The 26790-nt window shown below is 50.9% G+C and overlaps 2 protein-coding genes across 3 annotated transcripts; both read right to left on the reverse strand.

The window, feature by feature from the left end:
- Positions 1–11: 11 nt before the first annotated feature.
- Positions 12–12193, reverse strand: LOC133354821 (beta,beta-carotene 15,15'-dioxygenase-like). 2 transcript variants are annotated; one of them, XM_061571966.1, is made up of 11 exons: positions 12005–12193; positions 10498–10626; positions 9082–9211; positions 8619–8766; positions 7043–7190; positions 6022–6239; positions 3914–4183; positions 2969–3074; positions 2374–2468; positions 1743–1854; positions 12–239 (listed from the first exon to the last, which is right to left on the reverse strand). In XM_061571966.1, the coding sequence occupies exons 1-11, from the start codon at positions 12066–12068 to the stop codon at positions 82–84; spliced, it is 1578 nt and encodes a 525-aa protein (XP_061427950.1). In that variant the 5' UTR covers positions 12069–12193; the 3' UTR covers positions 12–81. The 2 variants fall into 2 exon arrangements, with proteins under 2 accessions (XP_061427950.1, XP_061427951.1); XM_061571967.1 differs by lacking the exon at positions 12–239 and having other exon boundaries at positions 2369–2468.
- Positions 12194–15156: 2963 nt separating this feature from the next.
- Positions 15157–26786, reverse strand: LOC133354814 (V-type proton ATPase subunit d 1). Its single transcript, XM_061571955.1, has 8 exons — positions 26565–26786; positions 22107–22278; positions 21166–21344; positions 18948–19027; positions 18173–18250; positions 17819–17995; positions 17463–17540; positions 15157–16892 (listed from the first exon to the last, which is right to left on the reverse strand). Exons 1-8 carry the CDS (start codon positions 26692–26694, stop codon positions 16731–16733), a joined length of 1056 nt encoding a protein of 351 aa, XP_061427939.1. The 5' UTR covers positions 26695–26786; the 3' UTR covers positions 15157–16730.
- Positions 26787–26790: the final 4 nt, after the last annotated feature.

Genomic DNA, 26790 nt, shown 5'->3' on the forward strand with positions numbered 1-26790 from the left:
GATTATTGTACCGCCTAGCGAATGGTTGTTGCTTGGTGCTGCAGTCGTACTGAGCGAGGCAGGCAGGGGGAGGAGTGGTCGCTAGGCCGAGTGGTCGGGGATGAAGATGCCGTGCATGTCCATCGGCAGCAAGGAGGGGGTGCGAGCGCGGCCCAGCTCCTTCATCTCGCGAGCGTCGATCACCACGATGTCCACACCCCGCGCAGTGTCGTGCGACGCCGTCACGCACAGCAGCACGCCTGCAACACCGTCGCAGCACCGTCATCACGCACCATCGCATCGCACCGTCGCGCAGCAAGGCATGGCACACCTCGGCCACGGCGCAACACTCTCACGCCACGCCGCCGTCGTCACACCGTCACCACGTAACGTCGCACCGCAGCAGCACACTACGCCATCACGCAACAGCACGGCCGAACACGCACGTCGCAGCACTCCATCGCGAGGCATCTTACCATCACACACCCTCCATTCGCCCACAGCAGCACGTTTCACACAAGTATACGTCCATACGGTCGCGCATATTCACAGAGATGTATGCCCACACACCCACGCAGTAGCACAAATAATGTTGAGAGCAATAAACATGGAATTTTCAGCTTTTCAAATGAAAAATGATGGAAGTTCAGCGTGCTAAATGGTTGAGCACACTGAACTTACAATCCAGAGGTCTGTCGTTTAGATTCCAACTCTGAAACAACGGGGCAAGTTTCTTAAATCCCCTCTCCCCCCTGCTCTCTGTCTACCCAGCAGGAGCACGAAGGGGCCCAACAGTGAGTCGATCGGCAGGTCGCACTTGGCGGCGGTAAGGTTTGGTTCTGGCCCATCTCTTCCGACACATCTGGTCAGAGTGTAAGAGAAGACCACTTGCCCTCTTTAGCTCCCTCTGTTGGAGGTTATTTCGCAAGCAGTGGCACGAGCGATACATTTAAGGCTTCTGAACTGAGAAGCGAGGGCAAATATACTATGTGGTGACTTGGGCTACCGTGCGGTTTGTACATTTGCGAGTGCCGGTCGGTGGACTCGTTATTAAGGTTCCTTTGGAGTCTGTTACCGGTTCTTGAATTTCGGAACCGATAACCAATTCTTAAAAATGGTTCCTGGTTTTGCGTTTAACGACGCTAGTTTATACCCACTCACCCACACAGACACGCACAGTCACACCAAGACATTTCCCCCATTTCGCCTGAACAGACTTGGGACAAGTAAGGTTGGAGAGCAACTATTAAGGTCGGCACGGGACACGGGCAGGTGGGTGGCCAGCACCACACCCGGTCTATGGTGTCATTTTCACACCACACCAGGTGGTCATTTAAGGCCACGTCGACCTAGGAGTGATCTAGGACCGGTTCAAATATTCAACTGTTATTGGTCATGAGAGAGCATTGGACTGGGGCCACGGGGTTACTGGCGCAGTGCGCTAACCACTGCACTACCGTTCCCCATACACAGCCACACATTCTAGATTTGAAGTTTTCGTGACTGCAAGGATTCATACGCTTTGGTTTTTTCGGTAAAGTCACGTAGAGGGTATTAAGTCTAGATTTTAAGTTTTTGAAAAACTTTTTTTTTACCTACGTGACTGTACCGAAAAAACCAAAGAGTATAGAGCACAGCCTCACAGTCACACACAGGTGTTTTCACACACAGGTGTTTACCCGCACCCCCAGCGCAGTCACGCCCACACGCGCGGACACATGGAGCCGAGTAGCAGTAGCGGGGCTGCAGGAGCCGTCACTGACCGTCATCCTCCGCTGAGGCGTCGGGGCTGGCCACGAACACGGGCTCCCCGCACCACCCGTTGTCCGCCTCCCAGAGCCGCGTCTCGCGAGTCTCCAGGTCCAGCTTCACCATCTGCGGGACGACCAGAGCACAGCACCTGCTCTCGGTGTGTCCGTGTGTGTGCCGCTCCCAGTGGGGAGCACAGGCGGTCCCCATCCACCGATCACCTTGAGTAATCCACGACACCCGCATCTGTCCCGCAGCCTCGTGCCAGCGAGCCCTCCACGATTCACTTTGCAAGCTTTCTAAATCAACATCAGCACTGGAGAGGCAAAGGTGCGGTGCTGGCCGCACCACCCCCTCGTGTCATGTGCAGGCCTTAACAAGGACTCGCCAATGGCACTTATCCCGACAGCTGTTGTCGGCTAGAATAAGGGTCTGCGTCAATTTACGGGTGTACGTGTGCACGTGTGAACGTTGTACATATGAGCATGTGCTTACACACGTATTTCTTGTGCGTGTGTGTGAAGTATTCACAATGCACGAGCGCTGTCCGTGGTGCTGAACTCGCTGTGCGACTCCATGCTGCTGAACTCACATGACTGGCCATGCTGCTGAACTTGATCTCACACACACACACACTCGCCTTACTCTTTTGCTGGTGATTCCGCCGTCAAACTGGATCGCGAACAGGTACCGGTACTTCTTCCCACGGTAGCGGGGGTTGATGCAGGGAAGGTCAATGTCTGCAGGAGAGAGAGGAGAGGGATAACGAGGAAGTTGGGAAGGAACAGCAACAGAGCACTATTAACGTTCTAATAGATAGAAGATTTAACACGATTCTTTGAGCTATGTTACAAGAGCTTGGGGAAACAAAGTCAACGGGAGGGAATGAAAAGTTGAGAAGTGCAAGGGCAGACGCAGAAAGATAATTGTAGCGACCTGTCATGTGGTGGTTAAAATCAGTGTCGATGAGACTAAACAGTCATTTGACTGAAGTTCACGGGAACAGTAACCATGTTAGTCGTGATAGAGGAGTAACAACAAGACCACTGACCGCTAGTAAGTGAGTGGGTGATTGGAGTGAATCATCGAGCGCTGGATCACCAATCGCCCTGACTGCTGTTTATCTTGAAATCTACTGGGTGTAGCAGTGAGCTCGGGGCTGGGTGCTCCACCCCAGATGTGACCGCAGCACTGCGGTGAGATTGAGGGTGGAGCTGGAGATGCAGAGCGGAGAACTCGCCAGGGAAGAGTTCCTCGGGGATGCATTCGATCTTTCCCTTCTTCTGCAGCAGCGCCTGGGCCGTGGTTCCGCTCATCGTCACCAGGTTCGATCCCAGCTCCGCTCCCTGTGCTCGGAAGAACAAAAGAAAACGACCGCTTGACACCACCAACCCACAAACTTGCAGATACACACATCTACACAACAAAGATCCCCACATATACTCTTAATACAGACTGTTAGAGAAAGTGCTGTCAGCAAGCGCCTATGAAAGGCCAGCACACAAAGTTACAGCACTACACCTGTCCACCTTTGTCCTCCCAGTGCTGATGTTTATACAGATCCAGAAACATAAGATGCAGATACATAACGATAGGTACAGAGGCACATTGATGCACACATAGATTCATAAACAGACATAGATTCACAGACGAACACAAGCCCGTAGAGAGACACATTCGGACACAAAAAGATCTGCACATTATACACGTACAAACACATACACACTTACGGATACACACAGATAAAAACAAAGACGGCCCCGTATAGCCTCAACAGACTGTTGGGGAAAGTGCTGCGAGCGAGTACCTATTAATGCTAGCACGGTGGGGGAAGTCATCAGTGGTTGTCCTATTGAGAGACTCTCTCCCGCCATAGAAATGTGGAATTTCCACCACCGGCTCAGGGCTGTGACCAGGAGGTGACCGCGCCCTAGGTCAGGGGTTGGCAGTCTTTCTGGACTGCTTCGTGACGTCGTTTATTGAGGACGACCGTCTCGTATTCACCACGTACCGCATTGTGGCTCTTGAAATATTGAGGGATTTTTTTTTAGCTTAAACCAAATTCTAAAATAAAATTAAAATGCCCCTTCTTGTTATTTCGTTTGCCCACCCCTTGTCCTGGGCGCTCGCCCGAGGAGGGTCCTCCTGCCGTCCCGTGACCTCACCTGCCGCCCCGTGACCTCACCTGTCGCGGGCCCAGCGGGAGCACGTAGCGCAAGCCCCTGGAGGAGATGGGGGGCCCCCCGGTGTTCCCGACCACTGCGTTGGGCCCCCTGAAGAAGAAGGCGGAGTAGAGTTGATCCGTGCTGTAGGCCATCACGTCTACCACGAGGTTTTGGCCCTCGTCGTCCTCGTAGGCGTTGGCGTGGTGGTAGACCACCATGGGCCCCGCGTAGTACTGGGGTGCCTGGGCACCGCGATCCGACCCCGAGCGGTCCAGCACGTGGATGTAGGTCTGCGGCAATGGGCGTCTCTGTACGTTAGCGATGTCGACGATCTTGCGACGGGGGGAGAGTCATTGACCCAAAGTCTTCTCAAGCGCAAACACACGCACAACACAACAAACACACGCACAATACAACACACGCACACACAATACAAACACGCACAACACAAACACACCAAACAAACACACACAACACAAACACACCAAATACACACAACACAAACACGCACAACACAACAAACACACGCACAACACAAACACACGCACAACGCACAAACACACAACACACACACAGCACATACACACACACACAAACACGCACAAACACACAAACGCCTGGTGCGTGCGAGGCTGCGTGTTGGCCAGTAGACGGCAGTGCAGCATAACCCCTTGGTGGCGAGTTGTGTTCGTTACAGGTCGTCAAGCGGATTAAAAGCGGTGAAAATGTATATATTTTCAAATTTCGTGTTTTTCTTTTACCTAATATATAATGTTCATTGCTAGCAGAGAGATGTGTTTGAATCCCTTGAAACACGTCTGCTGTTATTGCTTGCAACTGCTGCTGTTCTGATACTACTGGTGCACAGTCTGCTACTACTCATGTAGCTGCTGCTACGACCGGTGCTACTGATGGTGCTACTGATGGTGCTACTGATGGTGCTACTGATGGTGCTACTGATGGTGCTGCTGCTGCAGCTGCTGCTACTACTATTGACGCTACCGCTCCTATTTGTTTCGAGCGCTATTGACGATCCGATCCGAGTGTTGGTGCTGCTGCTGCTGCCAGTGGAATTGCTGGGTGCTGCTACTGCTGCTGTCATAGCTGTCAACCCACAACGGTTTACCCCGTATCCTTGTGCAGGGAAATCGAGTTTGCAGCCGTTTCAGTGCGGGCAGCCAAACATAGTTAGTCTATTTGTTTGTGTTTCCCCCTCGTGATGGACTTTGTCGGATGAACGTTGAGATTTGTAAGGGGCACGGGGTGACCAATACGGTCTGAACTGGTGTGTAACAAGGTAGGGCACTGATTAGGGGTTGACAGGTATATAGTAGTGTATAGTAGTGTAGTGTATAGTCGTGTATAGTAGTGTAGTGTATAGTGTATTGTGTAGTGTATAATAGTGTATAGTGTAGTGTATAGTATAGTGTATAGTAGTGTAGTGTATAGTAGTGTAGTGTATAGTGTAGTGTATAGTGTAGTGTATTGTAGTGTAGTGTATAGTAGTGTAGTGTATAGAGTAGTGTACAGCAGTGTAGTGTATAGTAGTGTAGTGTATAGAGTAGTGTATAGTAGTGTATAGTAGTGTAGTGTATAGTAGTGTAGTGTTTTGTGTAGTGTATAGTAGTGTAGTGTATAGTAGTGTAGTGTTTTGTGTAGTGTATAGTATAGTGTATAGTAGAGTAGTGTATAGAGTAGTGTATAGTAGTATATAGTAGTGTAGTGTATAGTGGTGTATAGTAGTGTAGTGTATAGTAGGGTAGTGTATAGAGTAGTGTATAGTAGTATAGTGTAGTGTATAGAGTAGTGTATAGAGTAGTGTATAGTAGTGTAGTGTATAGTAGTGTAGTGTATAGAGTAGTGTATAGAGTAGTGTATAGTAGTATAGTGTAGTGTATAGAGTAGTGTATAGAGTAGTGTATAGAGTAGTGTATAGTAGTATAGTGTAGTGTATAGAGTAGTGTATAGAGTAGTGTATAGTAGTGTAGTGTTTCTCCCTTGTGATGGGACTTTGCAGGATGAACTTTGAGTTGTATAAGGACACGGCGTGACTAACAAGGCAGGGCGCTGATTAGGGGTTGACGGGGATGTACTGCTGCTGGTGTAGCTGCCGGTGCTCAACTCGTACCTTGCCGTCCGGCTGGAAGGAGAGGCAGCTTGCCATGCACGCGCCGCGCACGTAGGCGGAGAGAATGCGCGTCACGTCCATCACGTGCGGCGTCTCGAGCAGCACGGCGCGGCGCGCGCTCAGCCCGAAGCTGTGCACGTAGCTGGGGCTCAGGCGCTGCCGGGACGGCACCGAGAGCACGTGGCGGGCGCCGCGCAGCCCCGCGCACGGCTCGTTGCCTGCCCGGGGAGGCACGGGGGAGAGGAGGCACGGGGGAGAGACACAGGGAGAGATAAGGGAAGAGACACGGGAAGACAAGGGGGGTGGGAGACAATGGGAGAGACACGGGGGAGAGGCAATGGGAGAGAGACACGGGGAGAGAGACACGGGGAGAGAGACACGGGTGAGAGGAGGTACGGGGGAGAGGAGACACAGGGAGAGATAAGGGAAGAGACAAGGGAAGACAAGGGGGGTGGGAGACAATGGGAGAGACATAGGAGAGAGACACGGGGATGGCCAAGGGGATAGACAATTGGAGAGACAATGGGAGAGAGACACGGGGAGGTGCAGGGAGAAACACGGGGAGCGGCGCGGAGAGACACTGGGAGATGTGGGAAGAGCCACGGGAAGGCGAGGCGTGACAAGGGAGTTGACATAGGGACAAAGGGGAAACACGAGATCACGGGAGATATGGTGGGGTCAGAGAAGACATGGAGAGCGAGAGAGACACGGGGACATAGCGACACGTGGGTTCATGGGAGACGGGTGTCGACCGTTTAAGATAGAAGCGTCCACTTAGTTACCTCTAAACCTCAGATTGGTGCCCCGTGCCCCTGTGTTTCCCTGACCGCCAGTGCTCCCATTCCACCCATACCCCTTTGTGCCCATGTTCCCTGTTCAACTGAACCCGTCTGGTACCCCATGCCTCCACTCCCCCATGCCTTTTGTCTCCCGGTATCTCATGGAGTCCCCATTCCCCCGTGTTCCCATATCGTCCGTGTTCCCCTTGACCCCGAGTCTCCGTGTCCCCGTGTCCCCGCACCGGGCAGAGTGGGCGGCACGGTGAAGAGGCAGTACTTGGTCTTGCCCTTGTCGGCAATGGCCGTGCAGATGTTGACGATGGAGCCGTCCGCCTCGTAGTGCGGGTGAGCGCTCATCAGGGTCGCGGTCAGGAACTTGGCCATGTCCACCTGGGTCGAGGCAGCCGCGAGGTTGGTCATGTGACCTCTCCCAACACCTCTGGTCAGGTGACCACCCCAACACCCCTAGTTAGGTGACCACCACCCAACATCCCAGGTCACGTGACCACTCCAACACCTCTGGTTAGGTGACCACCCTCAACACCCCTGGTCATGTGACCACCCCAACACCTCTGGTTAGGTGACCACCCCAACACCTCTGGTTAGGTGACCACCCCAACACCCGTGGACGCCGCAGTGGTGTAGTGGTTAGCACATTGGACCTGCAATCTCGAGGTCGCCGGTTCAATCACCTGGCACGGCAGTTGTAAACAATGGGACAAGTTTCTTAAATGCCCCCCCCCCCCCTCATTGATACTGCTGGATTGACAGAGTCGATTGGCAAGCCGCGTGTTCTGGGTTAAAATGTGGGTTCTGACAACTCTTCTAAGACGTATGAAATTGCAGGGCTGCACCTTTATCAACATCCTGGTTTGGCCAGGGACTGTCCCCGTGGTGTCAGAAAGTCTGGTGTCCCCCCCTTCCATCCTGGATTTTTTTGTGAAAATCGAGATTCCATGAATCGGTTTTAAATGCTCTGGCCTCGTGTTCAGCTCATGATGCTGACAGAGGGACGGGGCCGATTGAATAATGGGCGGGGCTACCTAAACAGTGGGTGGGGCTACCCGTGCAGTGGGAGGAGCTACATACATAGTGGGCGGTGTTAGCCGTGCAGTGGGAGAAGCTACCTAAACAGTGGGCGGTGTTAGCCATGCAGTGGGAGGAGCTACATTAACAGTGGGTGGGGCTACCCGTGCAGTGGGAGGAGCTACATACATAGTGGGCGGTGTTAGCCATGCAGTGGGAGGAGCTACATAAACAGTGGGCGGTGTTAGCTGTGCAGTGAGAGGAGCTACATAAACAGTGGGCGGTGTTAGCCGTGCAGTGAGATGAGCTACATAAACAGTGGGCGGTGTTAGCCGTGCAGTGGGCGGAGCTACATACATAGTGGGCGGTGTTAGCCATGCAGTGGGAGGAGCTACATAAACAGTGGGCGGTGTTAGCCGTGCAGTGAGAGGAGCTACATAAACAGTGGGCGGTGTTAGCCGTGCAGTGGGAGGAGCTACATACATAGTGGGCGGTGTTAGCCGTGCAGTGGGAGGAGCTACATACATAGTGGGCGGTGTTAGCCGTGCAGTGGGCGGGGTTAGTGGTGGAGTAGGCGTGGCTGACAGGAGTTGGCTGCCAGCTCACCACGTGCTGGTTGAGCCTGCCGGAAATGTGATATATTGTATTTTATGAAAGGCCATGGTGACAACGTGTGCACTGACGAACGCCAGGGTCTCTCTACGCGACCCCCCCCCCCAACCTCACGTTTCTCAGGACACGGAACGAGACCTGAGCCAGCACCTGGGCCAGGACCCAGGTGAGGATGCGGACCTTGTCCAGGGTGTCGAGGGTGTCGGGGTCGAGGCGCCGCATGACCGTCGTCTCGGTGCACGCGTACACGTCCTGCCCGTACCGCACCACGTTGATGAGACAGTTGTCCGTGTTGTCGGGCACGATGTTCCTGAGATAGGTCATCGACCTGGCCAAATCGAGACATTCAACGTTACGTCATCTCACACACGCAGCAGAGACAAAGATATCCCCCCCCCCCCCCCCCCGTGTTGCCTGCGCAGGGAGATGGGGCAAGTGCTGTTTGCGAGCACCTATAAAGGCAGCGCAGGAGGCCAGCAGCATGCCCAGCCACCTTTGTCACCCCAGTGCTGATGTATACACCTTGCACCCGGAACTCTGTTAAGGCTGAGTCGATCTGGGAGAGGGCCCAGCAACGGTTCGAGCCGTGACCCTCTGCGACAATCGCTGTGCCACGCCACCGCCTCCGGGGTGTGCGAAGTACTTCTCCAGGAGGCCCAGGCTGGGGTCGAGCTCCACCCTGGTGCCGAACTCCGGCACCACAATGCGATTGGCCGCCACGTTCTTCTTGTAGGTGTCGCTCTGCAGGTAGCGGCTCGAGAACCACACGCGGCCTGCGCGCGTCACGCACGCGGCACAGCACGTGGCACATGTGAAGGAGGTGGCACACGTCACACGGGTGGCACACGTAACATGGGTGGGACATGAGGTGGCACGGGTGACACGGGTGGCACGGGTAGCACAAGAGGAGGTGGCACGGGTGACACGGGTGGCACACGTGACACGGGTGGCACAGGTGACACGGGTGGGACAGATGGCACAAAAGGAGGTGGCACATGTGAAGGAGGTGGCACACGTGACACGGATGGCACACATGACACGGGAGGGACATGAGATGGCACGGGTGGCACAGGTGACACGGGTGGCACAGGTGACACGGGTGGCACACATGACACGGGAGGGACATGAGATGGCACGGGTGGCACAGGTGACACGGGTGGCACAGGTGACACGGGTGGCACACGTGACACGGGAGGGACATGAGGTGGCACGGGTGGTACAGGTGACAGAACGGTTGTAAGGTGACACCTAGTTTTGTCTTTTGGCATATCCATTGGGCCAAGTTCATCTTTAACGCACACAAACAACTCGGTCCCTAACCCTATCCACAGCGAGTATTCAGAACAAAGCCTTTGAGATCAGACGCGCCACACCACTGAAGTGCACTGCACCGAGGACACAAACCCCACGTGGGTCTCACTCACGCTATCTTAATGCCCCTAGCACGTGGTGTTCCATCGCTTCAAACTACTGGGAATGTGTGAAACATTGCTTGATTAGCTCATCGGATTCCTCCAGTGTAAATATTTTAATTCTGTCCCTGGTGACTCTCTCTCTTCTAACTCAAAATTTGAGGCTGAGCTGTTGACTTTTTACGATTACTTCGCTTGTAATTGTCCTTAAAACATATTCATGTTTACATATTAGTGCAATAAACCCATAGGCATCTGTATTGTTTCTGAAATTGGATTGTACTATGCACGGTGGAAAAGTAATTTGAGTAATTTTCACGATGGAAATTTTTCCTTTTCATTATAATTGATGACTTTGCAGTATTTTCGATTTTTTCTGGGATCTGTGTGTGCTCGCGAGATCAGAATATTTATCGTGGAGGAATCCGATAATCTATTAAGCTCTTTTTTCTCACAGATGTCTCGCAAAGTGGACCTTTGAGATCAGTGCCCAATTGCCTAAAGCCTCTGGAGCTCTGGCCGTGATGACTTCTGTAACTTGAGCCCGATTGCGTCCCCACCCACCCAGCCAACCTCCGACCTGAGCCCTGCAGTGACCACCACCGCCACCCACCACCACCACCACCCACCACCACCACTCGACTCACCGTCGCAGAAGCGAAACTTTCGCAGGAGCGCCAGGCCGTCGAACCAGTGCTGGTAGCAGGAGGGCCCCACGCAGTGGCGGCCGGGGCCGTTGCGGATGAGACAGCCACGAAGCCACCCGGGCACGGAGCCTACACGGTGCAGACACGTGGCCTGTCAGATGGAGGGCCCACCTCGCACTCCATGCCTGCAAACCAGAGGCGGTCCCCATTGTGGGGGGGGGGGGGGGCGAGTGGCGCGGCCGCACTGTGTAAGGGGGCCAATTGATTTTGGGTGATGCTGAGTCGGCAGTGGTGCACAGGCGCAAATAATGCACACGCCCATACACACGTGTTAATGATTGTCCTCGACAGACAAATGTTGGGAAAATGTACCTTCATAGCATATCTCTCTCTCTCTGCTATGAAGAAGGGGCATTGTGCGGAACGTCGCCGATTACATACTTTCTTTTAGTATGTAACACGGGTCGTGTTTGGTTTCTTGTCGTTCCTCCGCACCTCCCATTAGCACGGTTGGCTACGTACGGTGCGAAGCGCCTTTAACTCAACGGAACAAACACAATAACTGCATTCAATCACCGCAACTCTGCCGGCGACTGACTTAGCAGCACGAGCAGGCTCGCTACTGCTGGAGTCGCCGATTGCAACCCGCGAAGGAACCAACGACGACGACGACTCAAGGTTCACCTGCTCCCAAGTGGGTGCAGCCCTGCTCCGTGCCACTCGTTCGCTCCCTCGGCTCTCTGCGGACGGAAGAGCTTCGACCGGCGGGAGCTCTGAAGGGCATTTGGTCTACGTTTTTGGAGACCCACGTGGTCTCTGGAGCTCTCGTGTGGTTACACAAAATTCACTTGAACGCTCGACCTCCACGCTCACCAGACGTCTTGAAAGAGGCGGGCATACCCACACTTGACCCCCTCACCCCGCACCAAAGTCGACCTGCCGCAGATCGACTGTTGTGCCCACGTATGCTGCTGGGGCAGGGTCCACGAGAATCGTCCCACTGCTTCAACGACCGCGCCAGGAGATGAGAGGCAAACATCTAGCAACCCTCACACCACGGACGCCGCGTCTGTGTGTTACGCGACCAACGAACCAGGTAGCTGGTGGGTAAACATTGCGAACCGAGTCGGGGTATCGCACCAGTGTACATGGCGAGTTAGAACTAGTCACGAGTACGCAAGCGTACTCTTGCTGGAGTACGCTTGCAGGAGACTACCTGTATGAGAACGGGGTTTCCCCTTTTTTCTGGCAACAAAAATAGGTGTCAGTTTTGTTGCCAGATAGGAAAAAAAATAAAATAAAAACAATTATCATATTTTTTACTGGCAAATGAGGTTCCAATAATGGAACAAAACAGGTGTTAAGATGTTAAAATACTAACTTAAACCTTTTACGAGAAACGAGGTCTCATGATGAGGCTACCTGTAGTTCCGATGCCTTCAAGAAGGGTGGTGGCACACACACACAGACACACATCTGTGAAAGGACCGCCGAGGCCTGCACTCACCCTGCACCGACAGCTCCACGGGATCCGGACACTCCTGCTCGTGCTGCCTGCCTAGGGAAGCCATGGTGGCAGGTGGTGCGGGAGTGGGCAGGGGGCAGGTCGAGAGCGAGGTGGCGATGCAGGAAGCAGCGAGGCACCGTCTCGAATTGAGTGCCGGATACTCGAGATCGTTACTCCAGTCCTCCCTTCTCAGCCTCGTATCGAGAACAGATCAAGGTGCACGGGGTGAAGTGGCAGACATCGGTCAATCCAGAGGAGTATAATAAACGAGGCGCAAAGTCCTGCCACATCCAACACCGACACGTGAAGACGAAATCCTCGACAGCCGAGTAGGTGTTGTCACTGGGGGTCATAAAAATAGGCACACCAAATGTAGATTTCAACATTAATTAGCTTCTTGTGGTTAGCATGGATTTGGAAGCAAGTATTGCGCTGGATTGTCACCGGCCGCTTCTGCGGCTATCTGGAACGCTCTTCCTTCCAAAATTAAAACGCCACTGGAGCTATGCACTTTTAAATCTAAAATGAAAACCTATTCCTTTAGAACTGCGTTTTGTGTTAAGTTTGTTATCCTTCCCCTGCACCTTCGATTAACACGGTTAGCTACGTACGGTGCGTAAGAAGTTCAACACACATGCATACAATTAAGTGTATACACTTTGAAAAAACACGTTTCCTACTTTTCAGGATAATACAATTGTGCAATCAACTTGCAATACATACCCAATCGCCATTCGCCACTAAGTGGGGGAGAAGTCACCTCGGCGCTTGTGACAGGCGAGGTCCAAAGGCCACGTGGAGGGTCAAAAGCTCGCTGGCAGGTCACGGGACTGACTCGGGTATTACGGGTAAACTGAATGAGAAGGCCGACAGACGCACCATTGGTTCTATCCAGTGTGCTAACTGAATGCGTTTTCGCTGCCAGGCATTCCACTCGTTGCTTGCGAGCTTCGTCCATCCGCTGTGCTGTTGTTGGAGGGTGACCATCTCCAACTGCCCAATAGCGTCGTGCACGAGCGTTCTCTCCACCGCGGGTCATTGGCAAGTCGAGATTCACATCCTCTTGCACCACATCTCTTCTGTAGGCCATGTCAAGCCCATTTAATCCCCTCTAATCAAGCCAAACAGAAGCTGATTGTGCACGCGGTGGATAGGCATGCAGGTGACATGCCCCAGCCAACGCAGCATCACATGGCACAGCTTACGGTTGGGACTGATTTGTGAGCCCATCACACAATCCAATCTAGGTAAATCGAGGATGGATCGTCAGCAGGCCAGGCTGTACGATTCAAACTGGTGCAGATGTCCTTTGAAGGAGTCCACGTGGGCATAGCTGTGACCAAGAAGCCCCGAAGCATCGTGTGGAGCGACAGGCCAGGTAGCTTTCATGTAGCGTTATTCAGCCGCTGAAAGATAATACTGCTTGAATGATTCTGAGTAAGACCTCTGCTGCCAAACCAGAGCTGGTCATAATTACATTGCTCAGATATGGGAGCTCCTCCACTCTACAACTGCCCCATCACTCAATGATGATTAGGCCTCACCTCTTCGTGCCATTCTCCAGGTTCAGCAGGAGTCTCTCCAACTCTTCAGTGAGCAGCAACCACCAGATCAGCATTTAAAACATGGTTGACCAATAAGGAGCCCTCTCTTGACCACATCTGGGCATCGACCAGTCTCCCATTGCATTTGTACCAGATTTCAATACATTCAATACGGACAATGGAAAGCTTCTCAAACTATATTATCAAAAAATGTTAGTAGTGTAAGAGCCAGATGACATCCCTGTCGCACCCAAAGGTGAAAAGGAGATGGCTCTTGACTGTCACGTAGCTTTACCTGGGCCTGCTCACCATCATAAAGGTCCTTAATGATTGCGAGCAGAGGGTCAGAGATCCCCCCTAAAGCACGAAGACGAAACCAAAGGTCTGGCCTGTTTAGCGTATCATAGGCCTTGGCCAGTGAAACAAAACAGATACCATTGAATCTCCCTACACCTTTGTTGTGGCAGATGGACAGCGAATTTAGATTTTTAAACCCAATGTACGAAAAACAATCTATTGTGGCAGGAATGGGTGGGGGGGGGGGGTATTTCCAGCCGCAATTGTGGTCGTGGGAACGACCACAATTCCACTGAAGCATCTCCCATGCCAAATACGTATGTAGTCATAACTCAAAACCTTTCCCACAATCCTCGAGTGTCGGTTTGAATGACATGCAACACTTTATGCAAAACATAAAAATAGGTGTCACCTAGTCAGGTGGCTAAGTGGTGAGACCACTCAACTGGCACCAAGAATCGAGATTTACCTGTGCTTAAACCAGGAACTCAAGAAGTTGATGGTAAATGACTGCACAAAAACGGAAGAAATATGGTTCTGTGCTTAAACGTCACTAAATTCCAGCGTTGAGAATTGAACATTTTGCTTTGTCACCAACACTTCTGTGGCACGGCAGATTGGGAAGTGCTGTCCCCTACTCTGGGAAGCAGAGGTCACTCGAAGGCATCTTGGAGATGTGTCTAACTTCTTTTGCACCATACGTAGCCAACCGTGCTCATCAGAGGTGCGGACCTCCAAAACATCCACTTCCGTGAGCCGTTATGGATTGTCTCATGAAATGTCGATTGGGATCAAAGTGAGTGTAAAGACAAACCTTTGAGTTATCCCCGTGAACACGAGGCTATTGATGTCTCTAAAAAAAAGTTTTATTTTATTTTACTAGGTATGGCTCAGAGCTACATAGCTCTTTTTCAGAAACGACCTGGCCACAAATGATAGCTCAGCGAAGTGGCTTATCATGTGGACATTTATAGCAGCCAAATCGTCTAAACGCATGTTTCTAAATGTGGGGAGAAAACCAGAAGACCCGGAGAAAATCCCACGTGACCAAAGGGAGAACATGCAAACTCCAAATACACAGGAGTTGTGATATGAACTGCCGGGCCAGTTCTCGGATGCAATGCGAGTGTGGTTATCGGCGAGAGTTGTGTATGGAAATGTTCACGTCGGGCATTAAGCCAATGGCACGCTTGGAATAAAATTTGGAAAAGAAACGAAATTCATCCGCACAAGTTGAGTTGTACTCAGCAAGTACGCGCACTCCTTGAGCACAGAGCACGGCACAACAGCAGTCACACAAACACGACCGAGTAATTGTTGAGTCATGATTGTAAATACAGCCATTACGCACAACACGACAACTCCATCGACAGAACACGACAACGGAAATATATATATTAATCATCTCCCGGCACGCAACCGAGGCGGGCATGTGAAGAATTTAAATACATCACGGGGTAAGGCGGCCACGTGGCTAAGCTAGCGCCGCTGAGCTCCTGGGTTCAAATACAGGCGGCCTTCGATGATTACACTGGGCTCACAAACACGCGAGTTGATGGTCTCAACCCCGGCACCAATGACTGCACACACAAAATACTCGTCAGATTTAATTTGGTTTTGTACCCAATTTCACTTATTCCAGCTCCGAGAATTAAAAACATCGGTTTGACTATCAATAGGAGGAAAGCATTAACTCCTAATGTGGGGGGGGGGGGGGGGAATAGGTCACAAAAAGGCTTCTCTGAAGTAGGTTGTCATGTTTTTTTCATGGACCATTATCTACCACAACGGATTGCACTGCTCTGCGAGATTCCAAAAGATAATTCATCCCACGGTTGACCAACGAAAAATCACAACTGGAATAAAATTTGGTGGAAAAATAAAAAAGGCCCTTGTTAAAAAAATATATCATGGCCCCAGAGCCCAGTAGAATTCAGATTACCCAGAAACAAAGCCCCTTGCGGTACCCCCTCTCTATGCGTGGCGGGGGAGAGAACGATGTCTCGCCCACAACAATCATGTGGGGGGGTCCACCTCTCCGTGTGGGGCCTCACACCAAGTATCGGCGTTGGCCCAGAGGATCTTCTTAACCATTCGCCGCCAGTTTCCCGGACATTCACGCTGCGACCGATAAAATAGCGAACACCACACTGAGGTGTGCATCTCAGGGCTTACCCAGCCGGAGCCAGCCATCGCGAGCCTGGAATGTTCTTTTAAAAGCTCCGGGGGGGGGGGGGGGGGGGGGGGGGGGCGATACTCAGCGTGTGAAACGTTCTACAAGGTCAGTGAAGCGGGTACGGGGAAATGAGCGAATGCCAGAGACCCCAAAAGTAAAGCACTACCCTGCAGCATACAAGCACGGACGGCCCGTGCTGCTGGTAGCATCAAGCGCCGTTCAACCACCGCCGTCGCTCGCCGTCAGAAAACAAAACATCAATACAACAGATTTAGAAGCATCTTAGCAATTCCGTTTCTCGATCTCTTTCGATTCCAAAGTGACGAAACGCTGTGAAATTTACGGACGGCTTCCGTGGCTTTTTTTTCACCAATCAGGCCGTGAATCAGAACGGGCATGAGGTTTACAATGGGGCGGGGGGCGGGGGCAATAATCTAACTTAACTCTACACAATCTGCACCAACACGGACAACCACAATGGTGCACATTGTTATTAGGGCTCAGGGAACATCTCCTTATCTGTTGGCATACACATCACAAGCGTCGTTCCAGACTGCACCATAAAGGAGGACAATGCTGGCGACGCGCGGGAGGTTAAAGGGGTGCAGGCGTTGGTGGGGTCGAGGGAGTTCTGCGAGCGATGATGGGGAGAGGGAAGGGCAACGGTGCGAGGGAGGAGCGAGGGGAGGAAGAGGGTGATGCCGCCCGCTCAGAAGATGGCAATGTAGTTGTCGATCTTGGCGCGGTGGCGCTGGGCGATGCATTCGGAGATCCACACGACGTTGCGGCACTCCTGCTCCTTGAGCTTCACGTAGGCGTAGAAGACGCCAAAGTGGAACTGATTGATGAACGCCAGAGAGTTTAGTTTCACCTGCAGGGCCGGAGGCAGCACACAGGGGACAACCAGCACGCGAGTGTGCGGGTTACACGACAGCTTGCCGCTCGGTATTACTAGACTGGGGTGGGTAAAACGCTGTCAGAAAGCACCTGTATACAACACAAAGATCCCCCACGTAGCCTTGAACAGAATGATGGGGAATGTTATTAGCGAGCACATATGAAGGCAGGCAGAACCCACGATGGGGTGGTGTAGCCAGAACCACGCCCGGCCGCCTTTGTCTCCCTAGCACTGGTATTTACTCACTGCAGAAAGTTATGAGTCAACCTAGTACAGGCCCAGGACCAGTTCTTTCATTCTATCTCCTTTTTTTCTCCCTCCTTCCGTTGGCTCCCAGTCTCTTGTTAATATTGCCATCTGTCATTTGATGTCCTAGTCATATAATGCCCAACAGTGGCTTTGGAAATTCCATTCCAAAACAAGAATGAACGGAGCACGATTTTAAAACAATAGTTCTCACTGATGTCACACGTGGTTCTGCAGGCTGCGAGTTAGCAACGAGGAAACTCGCCAGGAGCAGGCGGCAGGGCCGACGGCACTGACCTCATGCTCGAAGAAACGGTCCTCCAGAGTCTTGTCCCCGGGGCCGCTCCCTGCACCCTCAAACAGCTGCTTGTACTCCTGTCGGGGTGACCGCACACAGGCACCGTCAGGGGGACCGGGACCGTCTCTGGGCGTGCCCACTTGTGCCAGGGGCACGGCTGGCATCAGTCTTGGATTGGCTAGGCCAAGCTGGAGGCCGAAGGCCTTTTAGGCTGAGGCCAGCGTCGAGGCCAGCGTCCAGATGAGTCAATGTCACGGTCAACGTGGGTTAGTCGCTCACTGGGACGCAGCAAAGGTCATGCCGAGGGTCGGATTTAGCAGTCACGAGCTACGCCTCTACGGTTGGTTAGTCTCACCGGGTAGTAGTCCGCCACAGCCTTGACCTGCTCCAGGTCCTCGGCGCGGGACAGCAGGGTGAGGCCTTCGGGAAAGAGGCGTCCGCAGCGTGGGAACAGCCGCGCCCGGTCCTCCTTGGACAGCTCCGTGCCAAACGAGTTGATCGTGATGACGAAGGCGCGGCGGTCGGCCTCAAACTGACACAAACGATCGAGGGATCATCATTCGCCAGCCACACCTCCCAGAAAACCACAGCTAACCACCCTTGCACCATCGTCTATATATACACACACACGTTGTCTATTCAGATGTTTTACAAGCACGGAACCCTCGTGAAAAACAGGGCCTTGAGTTGGGGAGCGGTGACCACTCACCTCCAAGATAGGGCACATCACATCCTCTGTGGTGCCCCCCAGCTTCTTGCAGAATTTGTAGAAAGATTCCAGGTAGGCCTGGGGGAGCATCGAGCAAGACACTGGGTCATGGCGAGCCGTTAACAAACACCACACACACAGAACACAAGAGTGCACACACGATCCGCATACAGAGTACACACAGTTGACACACATGGAACACAAAGTACATACATATACAGATGGTAGACACAGCGAGTATAAATAAATACACAATTAGGCACAAACCACATAGAACACAAACATGGTAAATAAATGCATCGCACTTTTTTGTCCATCCACTGGTGGATGAAGCCCCTCCCCCCCCCCCCCCCCCCCACAGATGTATGGGTCGTGGGAGTCGTTGACTGTACATCACCACACGAGTCCGGGTTGGTGAATGCTGGGAACGAAGACGTCGTCCCACATCCTATAACCACCTGGTATGAGTGCCGATTCTCCATGAAAGCACCATGCAGGCTCAAATCCGCTTCGCTTTCGAACTGCTGATGTTATCGGGTGCACTCGCAACCATCAGGCATTGACCAATAAATTGTTCGAGGTTTGCAACAAGTGAGCAGTTGTCAGTGACTTATGGTTATTCGTAAAAAAACAAGCCGCAGCATCATGGGCACGGCGGGACGACCACAGTATGTATGTTTGTGTGTTGAACTTCTTTTGCATCGTACGTAGCCTGCCAACCGTGCTGATCGGAGGTGCACGGAGGTGACAGAGCGTGCTCAGGAGTGGCCCCTACCTTGTACAGCGTGTTCCGGATGATCTCAATGTTCATCTCATCCAGATCCTGCTCCGAGATGCAGTCCTGGAAGAAGGGGGCTGTGGAAACACCGAGGGCGAAGGCTCAAGGCATGACTACATGGGGGAGCAGTGGCATTTTCAAAAGGACCACTTGTCTCGCGTGGTCTCTAAGGGTTTGTTTCCATCCCCTGGCAAAAAGTAAGTTGACTACTGCCCCTGGTAGTGGTGAAACTCTTATCTTTTTTTATTGGGTACAGTGCACTCTATAAATCCAGAGGCTGGCACTGCTGGTGTACCATTGTTGGCATGGGCCATGGTTCAAGGAACTGAATAGGGTTGCTCCAATCCAATTTCTTCCATTTTCGTAGCCCAGCACCTGGGCTCCCCCTCCTGTACAGTTGTACCTCCTGCACACCCGATAACTAAGCCGCCGGCTTTGAAATCTTATTTGTTCCACGGATGATCCCGTTCAGCCAGCTACAAGAGGGATTGCTGTTGCGCAAGCACAACACCAACAAAAGCCAAGGACAGAAAGATCCGTATTGCAAAAAACGAGCGAGTACAGATCCTTGAGCAACATTGCACAACTTACTAATGAGGTACTTAATGGTGGTGAATGAAACGCACTAAAGTAGAAGAGAGAAAAAAAACAACCGGCGCAATTATGAGATCAAGAGGCACCGTAAAAGAGTTTGGTAGAGGTTGGCACCCAAGTGTCAATGGGCTGGGTTAGGTGCGAGTCCGTGAGCTGCCGTCACCAGACGCCGTGAACCTTGTCAGAGAATGCCGTGCCTAAGCCACTTTCCGACGGCGCTCGAGCCAGAATTAAGTTTTAAAATCTACACATATCAACCGTACATATTAACCATATTAACTATAATTGCATTTGGAGTGTAAAGCCACCTGGTGTCTCAGCCAAGTGGACTTTGACCACGTCTTCACGGAAAAATTATGCTTGGTGTCGCTCCGAGGTTAAACTGGTGCCAAGCAGATCAAAAGTGACGCGGCAAAAAAACGCTCGTACCCTGAAAAATACTATTGCCGTCAATCAGAAATGGTTTGGGAGCTCACGGGGTTGAAATAGGTTCGTTTGAGGGTGCGGCACAGCTGTGAATGGGAAAGAAGGGGATGGATTGGCATGTAGTTAAGCAGCCGGGAATCGCTATTGATTGGATGAAGCACTGCTTGAGTTTTTGTCTTTTTTCCAATCCAATTGTGCTGTGGGCCAGGGGGTGAAATATTCGTTTGGGACTGAGAGCAGGGCATCACCCCATGTTAGGGAACGGGCCTGCAGTAGTTGACATCACAGAACTTCTAGATTAATGAGGTTATATTTTTAAGGACGCATATTTTCCCACCTAACCTGCTATTGCAGAAGTGTCTGTTGAATGGGGGTTGAGCTTGATACCTCTTTAAAACTCAGAGATGGATTTTTGCCAAATTAGCAAAAAAACAACATTCAATGTGCTGGTATTGTGTGCAGTCATTGGGTCATCAGGTTAAGACCATTAACTCTCTACGCTTGGGAAGCTGAATTAATCAAGGGCAGATACAATCCGCATTAAACCCAGGTTCTCAGTGGTATCAGCCCTGTGCTCTGTATGTGCCACCTGGCACCACAAGGAGCGGTGCCTCAAACAAAAAGCTGTCTGCAGTGTGATCAGGAAGGGCTTGTCCACATAAACCCCCGAAGCACAAGGTAGCAGTAGAGAAGGATGGATGTACAATAAAGATGTTTCCAAATGAAGATGGAACCGGTATACAGTGGTGTGATCATCCTGCAGCTGTCTAAAATTGTGGCCAGAATGGACTCTTTTGACTTGGTGGTCTAAAGTAAGATTGTGTGCATTATGCCCAACAGTATGGCGATGTCACGTAACATGTAAGGCATGATGGGAGGACCGATTCTATAGTCACAATGAACATTTTCCTCTCTAGAAATACCCTTTCGTCAGAGCTTAATTTGAGCTGAAGCTACCCATGTCGGCGACACGTAAAATATTGACGCCCAGCACACCACATCCAGTATATTACTATAGGTCGGGGCTACTAGTCACGTGCCACTTCCTGGTCCACCAGGGACCTGGAAAACAAATCATAAGCAGTTTTAGATTAGGCACCGGTCCTTTTGTGTGCAAGTCCAATTGCTCTCAGTGCTGCACATGACAGTGCGGGCTGGTGGTGTTGGCGGAAGGGTATCACCCGCGTCATCTCACCGAGCGGCGTGTCCACCAGGATGGCATTGTAGAGCTCAGCGGGCGTCTGCGCGATGTTCACCGCCTCCATTTGCTCGAAGCTGCCCAGCGGGTGGCATTTCGACACAAGCTCGGCGATGGGCCGCTGGTGCAGCGTGCCGGTGATCAGCAGGATCACGTTGTCGATCATGTAGCTGTACCTGTCCCACGGGCAGTGGCACGAACACTCTATCTTAGTCAACCGGGTCTCGCACAGCGGACGTGCTCTACGCAGCAGGCTTATTATGCTCACAATACATTACTTGAATTTTGTAAGAATTATTTTTGATCCACATAAGTAGTATGGGGGGAGAAGCAGTGGCGAATGAATTTTCACCAGTGTTTGCTGAAGTCATGTTGAACCAATTAAATACAACATATACAGCTTTATCCCGATTATTTAATTGCGAGTGTCAGAATAAATTTTAATCAATTCATCATTAAATGTCTATCTACAAGACAAGAGCTATTTGTGTTTGAGGGCCGTGAGCATCTAAATACCGTTCCTCATCAGGGACAAAGGTCTTTGAATAACCTCCATTGTAAAACAAACAACATCACAATACAATGTGGATTTATATAGCGGTCTCTAAATGAGACCACATCTCACAACATTCAATAGAAGTAATGGGCATATTTATGTTGTAGAGTGAGGCAGTCAGTCATTGACAGAGCAAACGAGCCTGGACTTCCAGACCACAAGCACAGCAGTGATGAATGTGAATTACCAAGAACTACAAAAGTTACAGCTCAGCGACAGATCGCAGAAGCAGATGGCACCGCTGCAACAGCAGACGATGGCAGTCGGTGGTACAGTGATGGCATCGGGCGCTTTTTTAATTGTAAACGTAACTTTACTGAGACAGGGCTAAAAAGAGAGAGAGAGAGAAAGTGGTGCTGTGGTGTAGCACGGAGCCACACACGTGATGTAGTCCAGGAAGGTGGCGAGCGGCTCGAAGGCATGGTTGCGCATGTGGCGGAACTCAATGACCATCTTCTCCTTGAGCTTGTCGTCAATGACAGAGACAGCGAGCGGCGACGCCTCATTGGCCAGGAAGTGACCGTAGTCCGTGCTCTGCAGGTGCAGTTTGAGATCTGCGTCACACACACACGGCACAGGGGTGATGACGAACAGAGAGACACTTATCCTCCCACCGCCCATGCTCGGCACTGCGCTTAACCAACCCCTTACTACCAGCAAAGACTTGAGCAGTTGGCGAAGTAACCAAGGCCTCCTGTCAATGTGCTAAATCAATCTCTAATCGATGGGTAGTAATTTCTTCTATGCTGTTGCTCCCCCCCCCCATGTCTTGAAGTTTTGCCAAATTAGAATTACAAAAGCGTTGTTGGCTAGCTTTACAATTAAAATGCGATTGTAATTCATTACGAATTACACGACTGCAAATGAGCCCAGATCAGTCCCTCAGCCTATGACTGACATTTCAATCTATCCAAAAGTCTGATCGGTAGTTCCACAAAGAATGTAAGGGTGAGGGTGATCCCTTCATCAGAATAGTTTACAATCCGCTGTGGATAGTTATTATTGTAAAATTTCTCCACATATGACAAAATAGATTTAATAATTCACTTTTGTCATCCACTTACTCTGGCTACTCTAAAGCAGCCTACTTTACAGACAAGCAGATTTCTATGAGTTAAAGTGTTTTTCCACCACACCCTTCATATTTATAGTTTCAAATAAACATTTTTTGTCTCGTTGGTACAATAACTCTCACTCCATTAGTCTAAATTTCACACGTACTATTCTATCTATGTAGTGCTTGTGTAAGAATTGATTTTTAACTAATGAACGGATGCATCGTTACCATGCCTACAGAGGCCACACGGACAGAACAGTGGTCAAACGCCCAATCTGCAACCCCTTCGTGCACACCGCTCAATGCACGCCTCCAAGACGTGCAGTATAAACACGCTGCCCCCTGTGCTGCAGAAGAATGAGATTGGACGACTATGGTTAAGCCAGCAATGAGAACACTCGGGTTGTTCTCAGCTCTAGTTAGGGTTTGGCAAATCCAGCTTTATCCGACACAAGTCTGGCTCTGGGCTTCAGGGACCCATAACTGTGTTCGCATGGACAAACTTGACAATAAAACTCAAACAAAGGACTGACTTTCAATCAGACCGAGGGATATACACGAATCCACGAAATAAAAGTATCCCCACTGTAAGACATTTTATCAGGTTATGTTTTCCACTCCAATTTTTTAGGAATCATCTCAAAGACGCACTCTATATCCAAGGCAAAATCCTCAGTTCAGGCATTTTAATAGAACCTATTCCATTACAATAAAATCTAGATCAATTTCACGAGAAACTAAGCCCTGACAGCAGGAGAGCGGGCAGTGAAGGGCAATGGTGCGGCAGTTTTAATTTTGTCCCACAACAGTAAATGTATCTTGATCCACAATGTCCTACATTGCGTGAATTACAGGCACAACACCGATAATCGTCACCATATATCTTGCCTGCAAATAAACGTATTCTGCATGCAACGCGGGATAGCGCCGGTAACAAGACGGGCCACCTGATTGATAACCCCTGGCCCTGATTAATGCTTTAATTGGACGCAGGCTGACAATTAGCCTGGCGACATTCCACACACAAGGGCACAGGGTGATGCAGCTCCACCGCCAGTCACGAGATGAGGCTCAAACCATCACAAAGCGGCCAGCCCCGGCTTCGTCTGAGGCCAGGGTAAACAGTAAACATTGCGGCACTCGCCCTCCTGCCCTTGAGGCTCACGCTGGCCCCAAGCTGAGTGAACTGGCCTGGGCGAGATTGAGCCCTAGGGGGAGCAGCAGGAATGAGCAGCAAGGAGTGCTGGGTGCTGGGAGAGGAGATCTGGCCTCTCAGCTGGCAAAAAGGCTTGGCTTTGATGGGCACACGTGTTCCGCCATATCTCTGCTAAATGCGAGTTCAATACAACCACCCCCTGGAAAGTGCACAATCTCACCGGGGGAATGTGATGTTACATACTGAGGCTGCTAGTACTTACTCAAAATAAAATGTATTACTACACTCCAGAATTATACTCACCACTTCACCAACCCGTAATGACTAGCGTAAACAAGAATGGTCATACAACCACCACGACATGCATGGTGTGGGGAGGCCCTCAGCCGGTATTGGATTGCCAATTGTTATACATTTACATGCCAGCAACTGAGTCCAACTCCTACTGACTCGAGACACTGACCTCAGGTACTACTCACTGAATCTACTGGTCAGAATCAGAATCATTAATTATCCTTGAGAAATCAAATAGACCATAACTACCTTTGACTCCAGGAACTACGCACTTTCAATCACAAATTAATCCTGCCAATGAAGACTCAAGTTGTTACGAACTCCAGCTACTACTACTATAGTTACAATGGACTGTTGACCTACTTCATCTAACAGTAGGCAGATCGTGACGACTCCAGTCGCTGTTCTTAGCACGAACACTTAATGTTAAGTGGCATCGTTGTACAAACGCCATTCTTTATCAGATGAACATGTATCATTTACAAACGGGAATGTCTGTTATAATAAGCTGATTATTAGCTTCATATAGGTCAATAACGTTGTACACCTAATCCCGGGCTTGTGGGATGGACTCTGCTGTAGACGTTTAAGGATGAGCAGTGACACGTCTTGCTTGTGAAGGTGAATCGGCTCTAACATTGCCCATATGTAACGCCTCTGCAGGCCACACAATACCAGTAGTGTAGTGGTAACAACAAAAAGACAAACTGTATAAACAAACATATGGAAAAAAAGCCATCTTCTTGAACTGAGAAGTCGGTAAAATCAATGTATAAGCGTTTACTCTAGACTACACCATTGAGCCAATACATGCAAGTTTAAAAGGCACAACCCCAAAAAACCACATCCCAGATGTGCAGCCCTTTGCCAATCGACTGTTCGATTAAGGTCTCTCCACGCTGTTGGGGTCATGGAGGTTGTTTGACCACACTCCATCGTGCTGCTCAGTGTGGAATAGTGAACGGTGTCAGTAGCGGTTCAGATACTACTCGCCGCTGGCATCAGCAATTGCCGAGAACCGAACTCTGGTTCATAGTAGGGTTGTTAACCAATAACCCGCTAAACCGGTAACCAATTTTAGAATCGATTCCCGGTTTCGAAAGCCAAAATACGACAAATGTTTCAGTGGATTTTTACAAATGAATGTAGATTGGCACGCGCGAATGTACAAACCAGACGGCGACCGAAGAAAATTTTGCCTCCGTTTCTCGGTTTCAAGGTGAAGGTGCAATCCATAAATTACTTTCCTGCTCATGCCCCTGCTCGTTGGTGAAAGAGCCCTCAAATACAGGGAGCTCTGGGAGGGTATTTGGTCTACTCTTCCACGGCGACCAGATGTATTGGATGTGAGCGCACCCACACTTTACCCCCCCCCCCCTTCACCAACCCGTACTGAGAAGCCCTGGTGAATTTGTGGTGAAATAACCCCGGCACGGTGTAGCGTGGCTGGATACGACTTATTACACTAATTTATCCACGAAAGCCTCACGCAATAGTAGATAGTTTTCAGTAGGTGCCAAAATTGGGATGTTTAAATATTCCATTAATGGCAGGAAACAGGAATACCTCAAAAAGACTACAGATATGACGAGGAGAGGGGGGGGTACGTACATAGCCACACAAATTGATTCAGTAATAACATCGCTGTACTCACAAATCTTTTGACTCTGTGAGCAGAGTTTGCGACACATCACCAACCAGTTAAGCCAGGCGAGATCCCCATGAGAAACGTCTCTTGGACAAGGGAGATCTGGAGTGCTAATTGTACATTTACAAACTAATTTTTTAATCAAACCACTGATTGACGAGGGGGTCCCCTGCACGCAGTGGTTATTGGGGACTGGTGAAGGCGGAAGACCATGGTATACGGTACACACGATGCCAAGGCAAAAATACAAATGACTGATCATAAATAACGTTACGAGTTTAGCAAGGCATCATCCCTCCCTCCGCGCTCTATAACACGAGTACTACCGCTTTTGTGAGATTTCTACAGCGGCCATTCTACAGCCTCGCTCCCCCACGCGATCATCATCATCATCATCATGTATCCACTGCTGGATGAAAGCCACCGCATCTCCGCCGCAGAAAAGCGGGACTTTCACCACAAGCTGAAGGCTATAACCATGAGATTAACGCCTCAGCAGGGGAGCGAGTCAGGCCGGAGGAGAGAGAGAGAGAGAGACAGGACGGGTTAATTGAGAATCAAAAGAAGCGTTAAGAAAACGATGAACGTGAGACCAGGCCGCTCTCGGGCCCCCGAGGCTCGCCTGGCCGCCCTACCGATCACCGTGCCTCTTATCCCGCACCCCGGCACCAATCCGCCGGCTCACCCTCGAGGGTCTCGCACTGGATGAGGTTCAGGTAGTCGGCCTGGCGCAGGATACCCGACTTGAAGCCACGCACAAGCCCCTCCAGGTAGCCATGGTCCACGTTGAACGAGAGCTCAGAGAACCGCGACATCTTTTTTGTTATCGTCGCTGTCACCGCCGCCGCCGCCGCCGCCGATTTTCTCTGGGGTGGGGAAGACGAAGGCCCGGGTCACGTGACGAGCGAATG

This window comes from Lethenteron reissneri, chromosome 49, assembly GCF_015708825.2.
Source record: "Lethenteron reissneri isolate LAM-NWPU_2019-01 chromosome 49, ASM1570882v1, whole genome shotgun sequence".
Classification (NCBI taxonomy): Eukaryota; Metazoa; Chordata; class Hyperoartia; order Petromyzontiformes; family Petromyzontidae; genus Lethenteron; species Lethenteron reissneri.

What these genes read in the sequence shown, in the direction of transcription:
- LOC133354821 (XM_061571966.1), bottom strand. Translation starts at nt 12,068, where the DNA reads ATGGCTTCCCTAGGCAGGCAGCACGAGCAGGAGTGTCCGGATCCCGTG. An exon ending in AGCCTGGGCCTCCTGGAGAA is followed by an intron (nt 8,767 to 9,081) that starts GTACTTCGCACA and finishes CGATTTGGCCAG; the next exon opens with GTCGATGACCTATCTCAGGA. An exon ending in GCGGAATCACCAGCAAAAGA is followed by an intron (nt 1,855 to 2,373) that starts GTAAGGCGAGTG and finishes GTCGTCCCGCAG; the next exon opens with ATGGTGAAGCTGGACCTGGA.
- LOC133354814 (XM_061571955.1), bottom strand. Translation starts at nt 26,694, where the DNA reads ATGTCGCGGTTCTCTGAGCTCTCGTTCAACGTGGACCATGGCTACCTG. An exon ending in CCAGTGCGAGACCCTCGAGG is followed by an intron (nt 22,279 to 26,564) that starts GTGAGCCGGCGG and finishes TGTGTGACGCAG; the next exon opens with ATCTCAAACTGCACCTGCAG. An exon ending in ACCTTCCTGGACTACATCAC is followed by an intron (nt 21,345 to 22,106) that starts GTGTGTGGCTCC and finishes CCCGTGGGACAG; the next exon opens with GTACAGCTACATGATCGACA.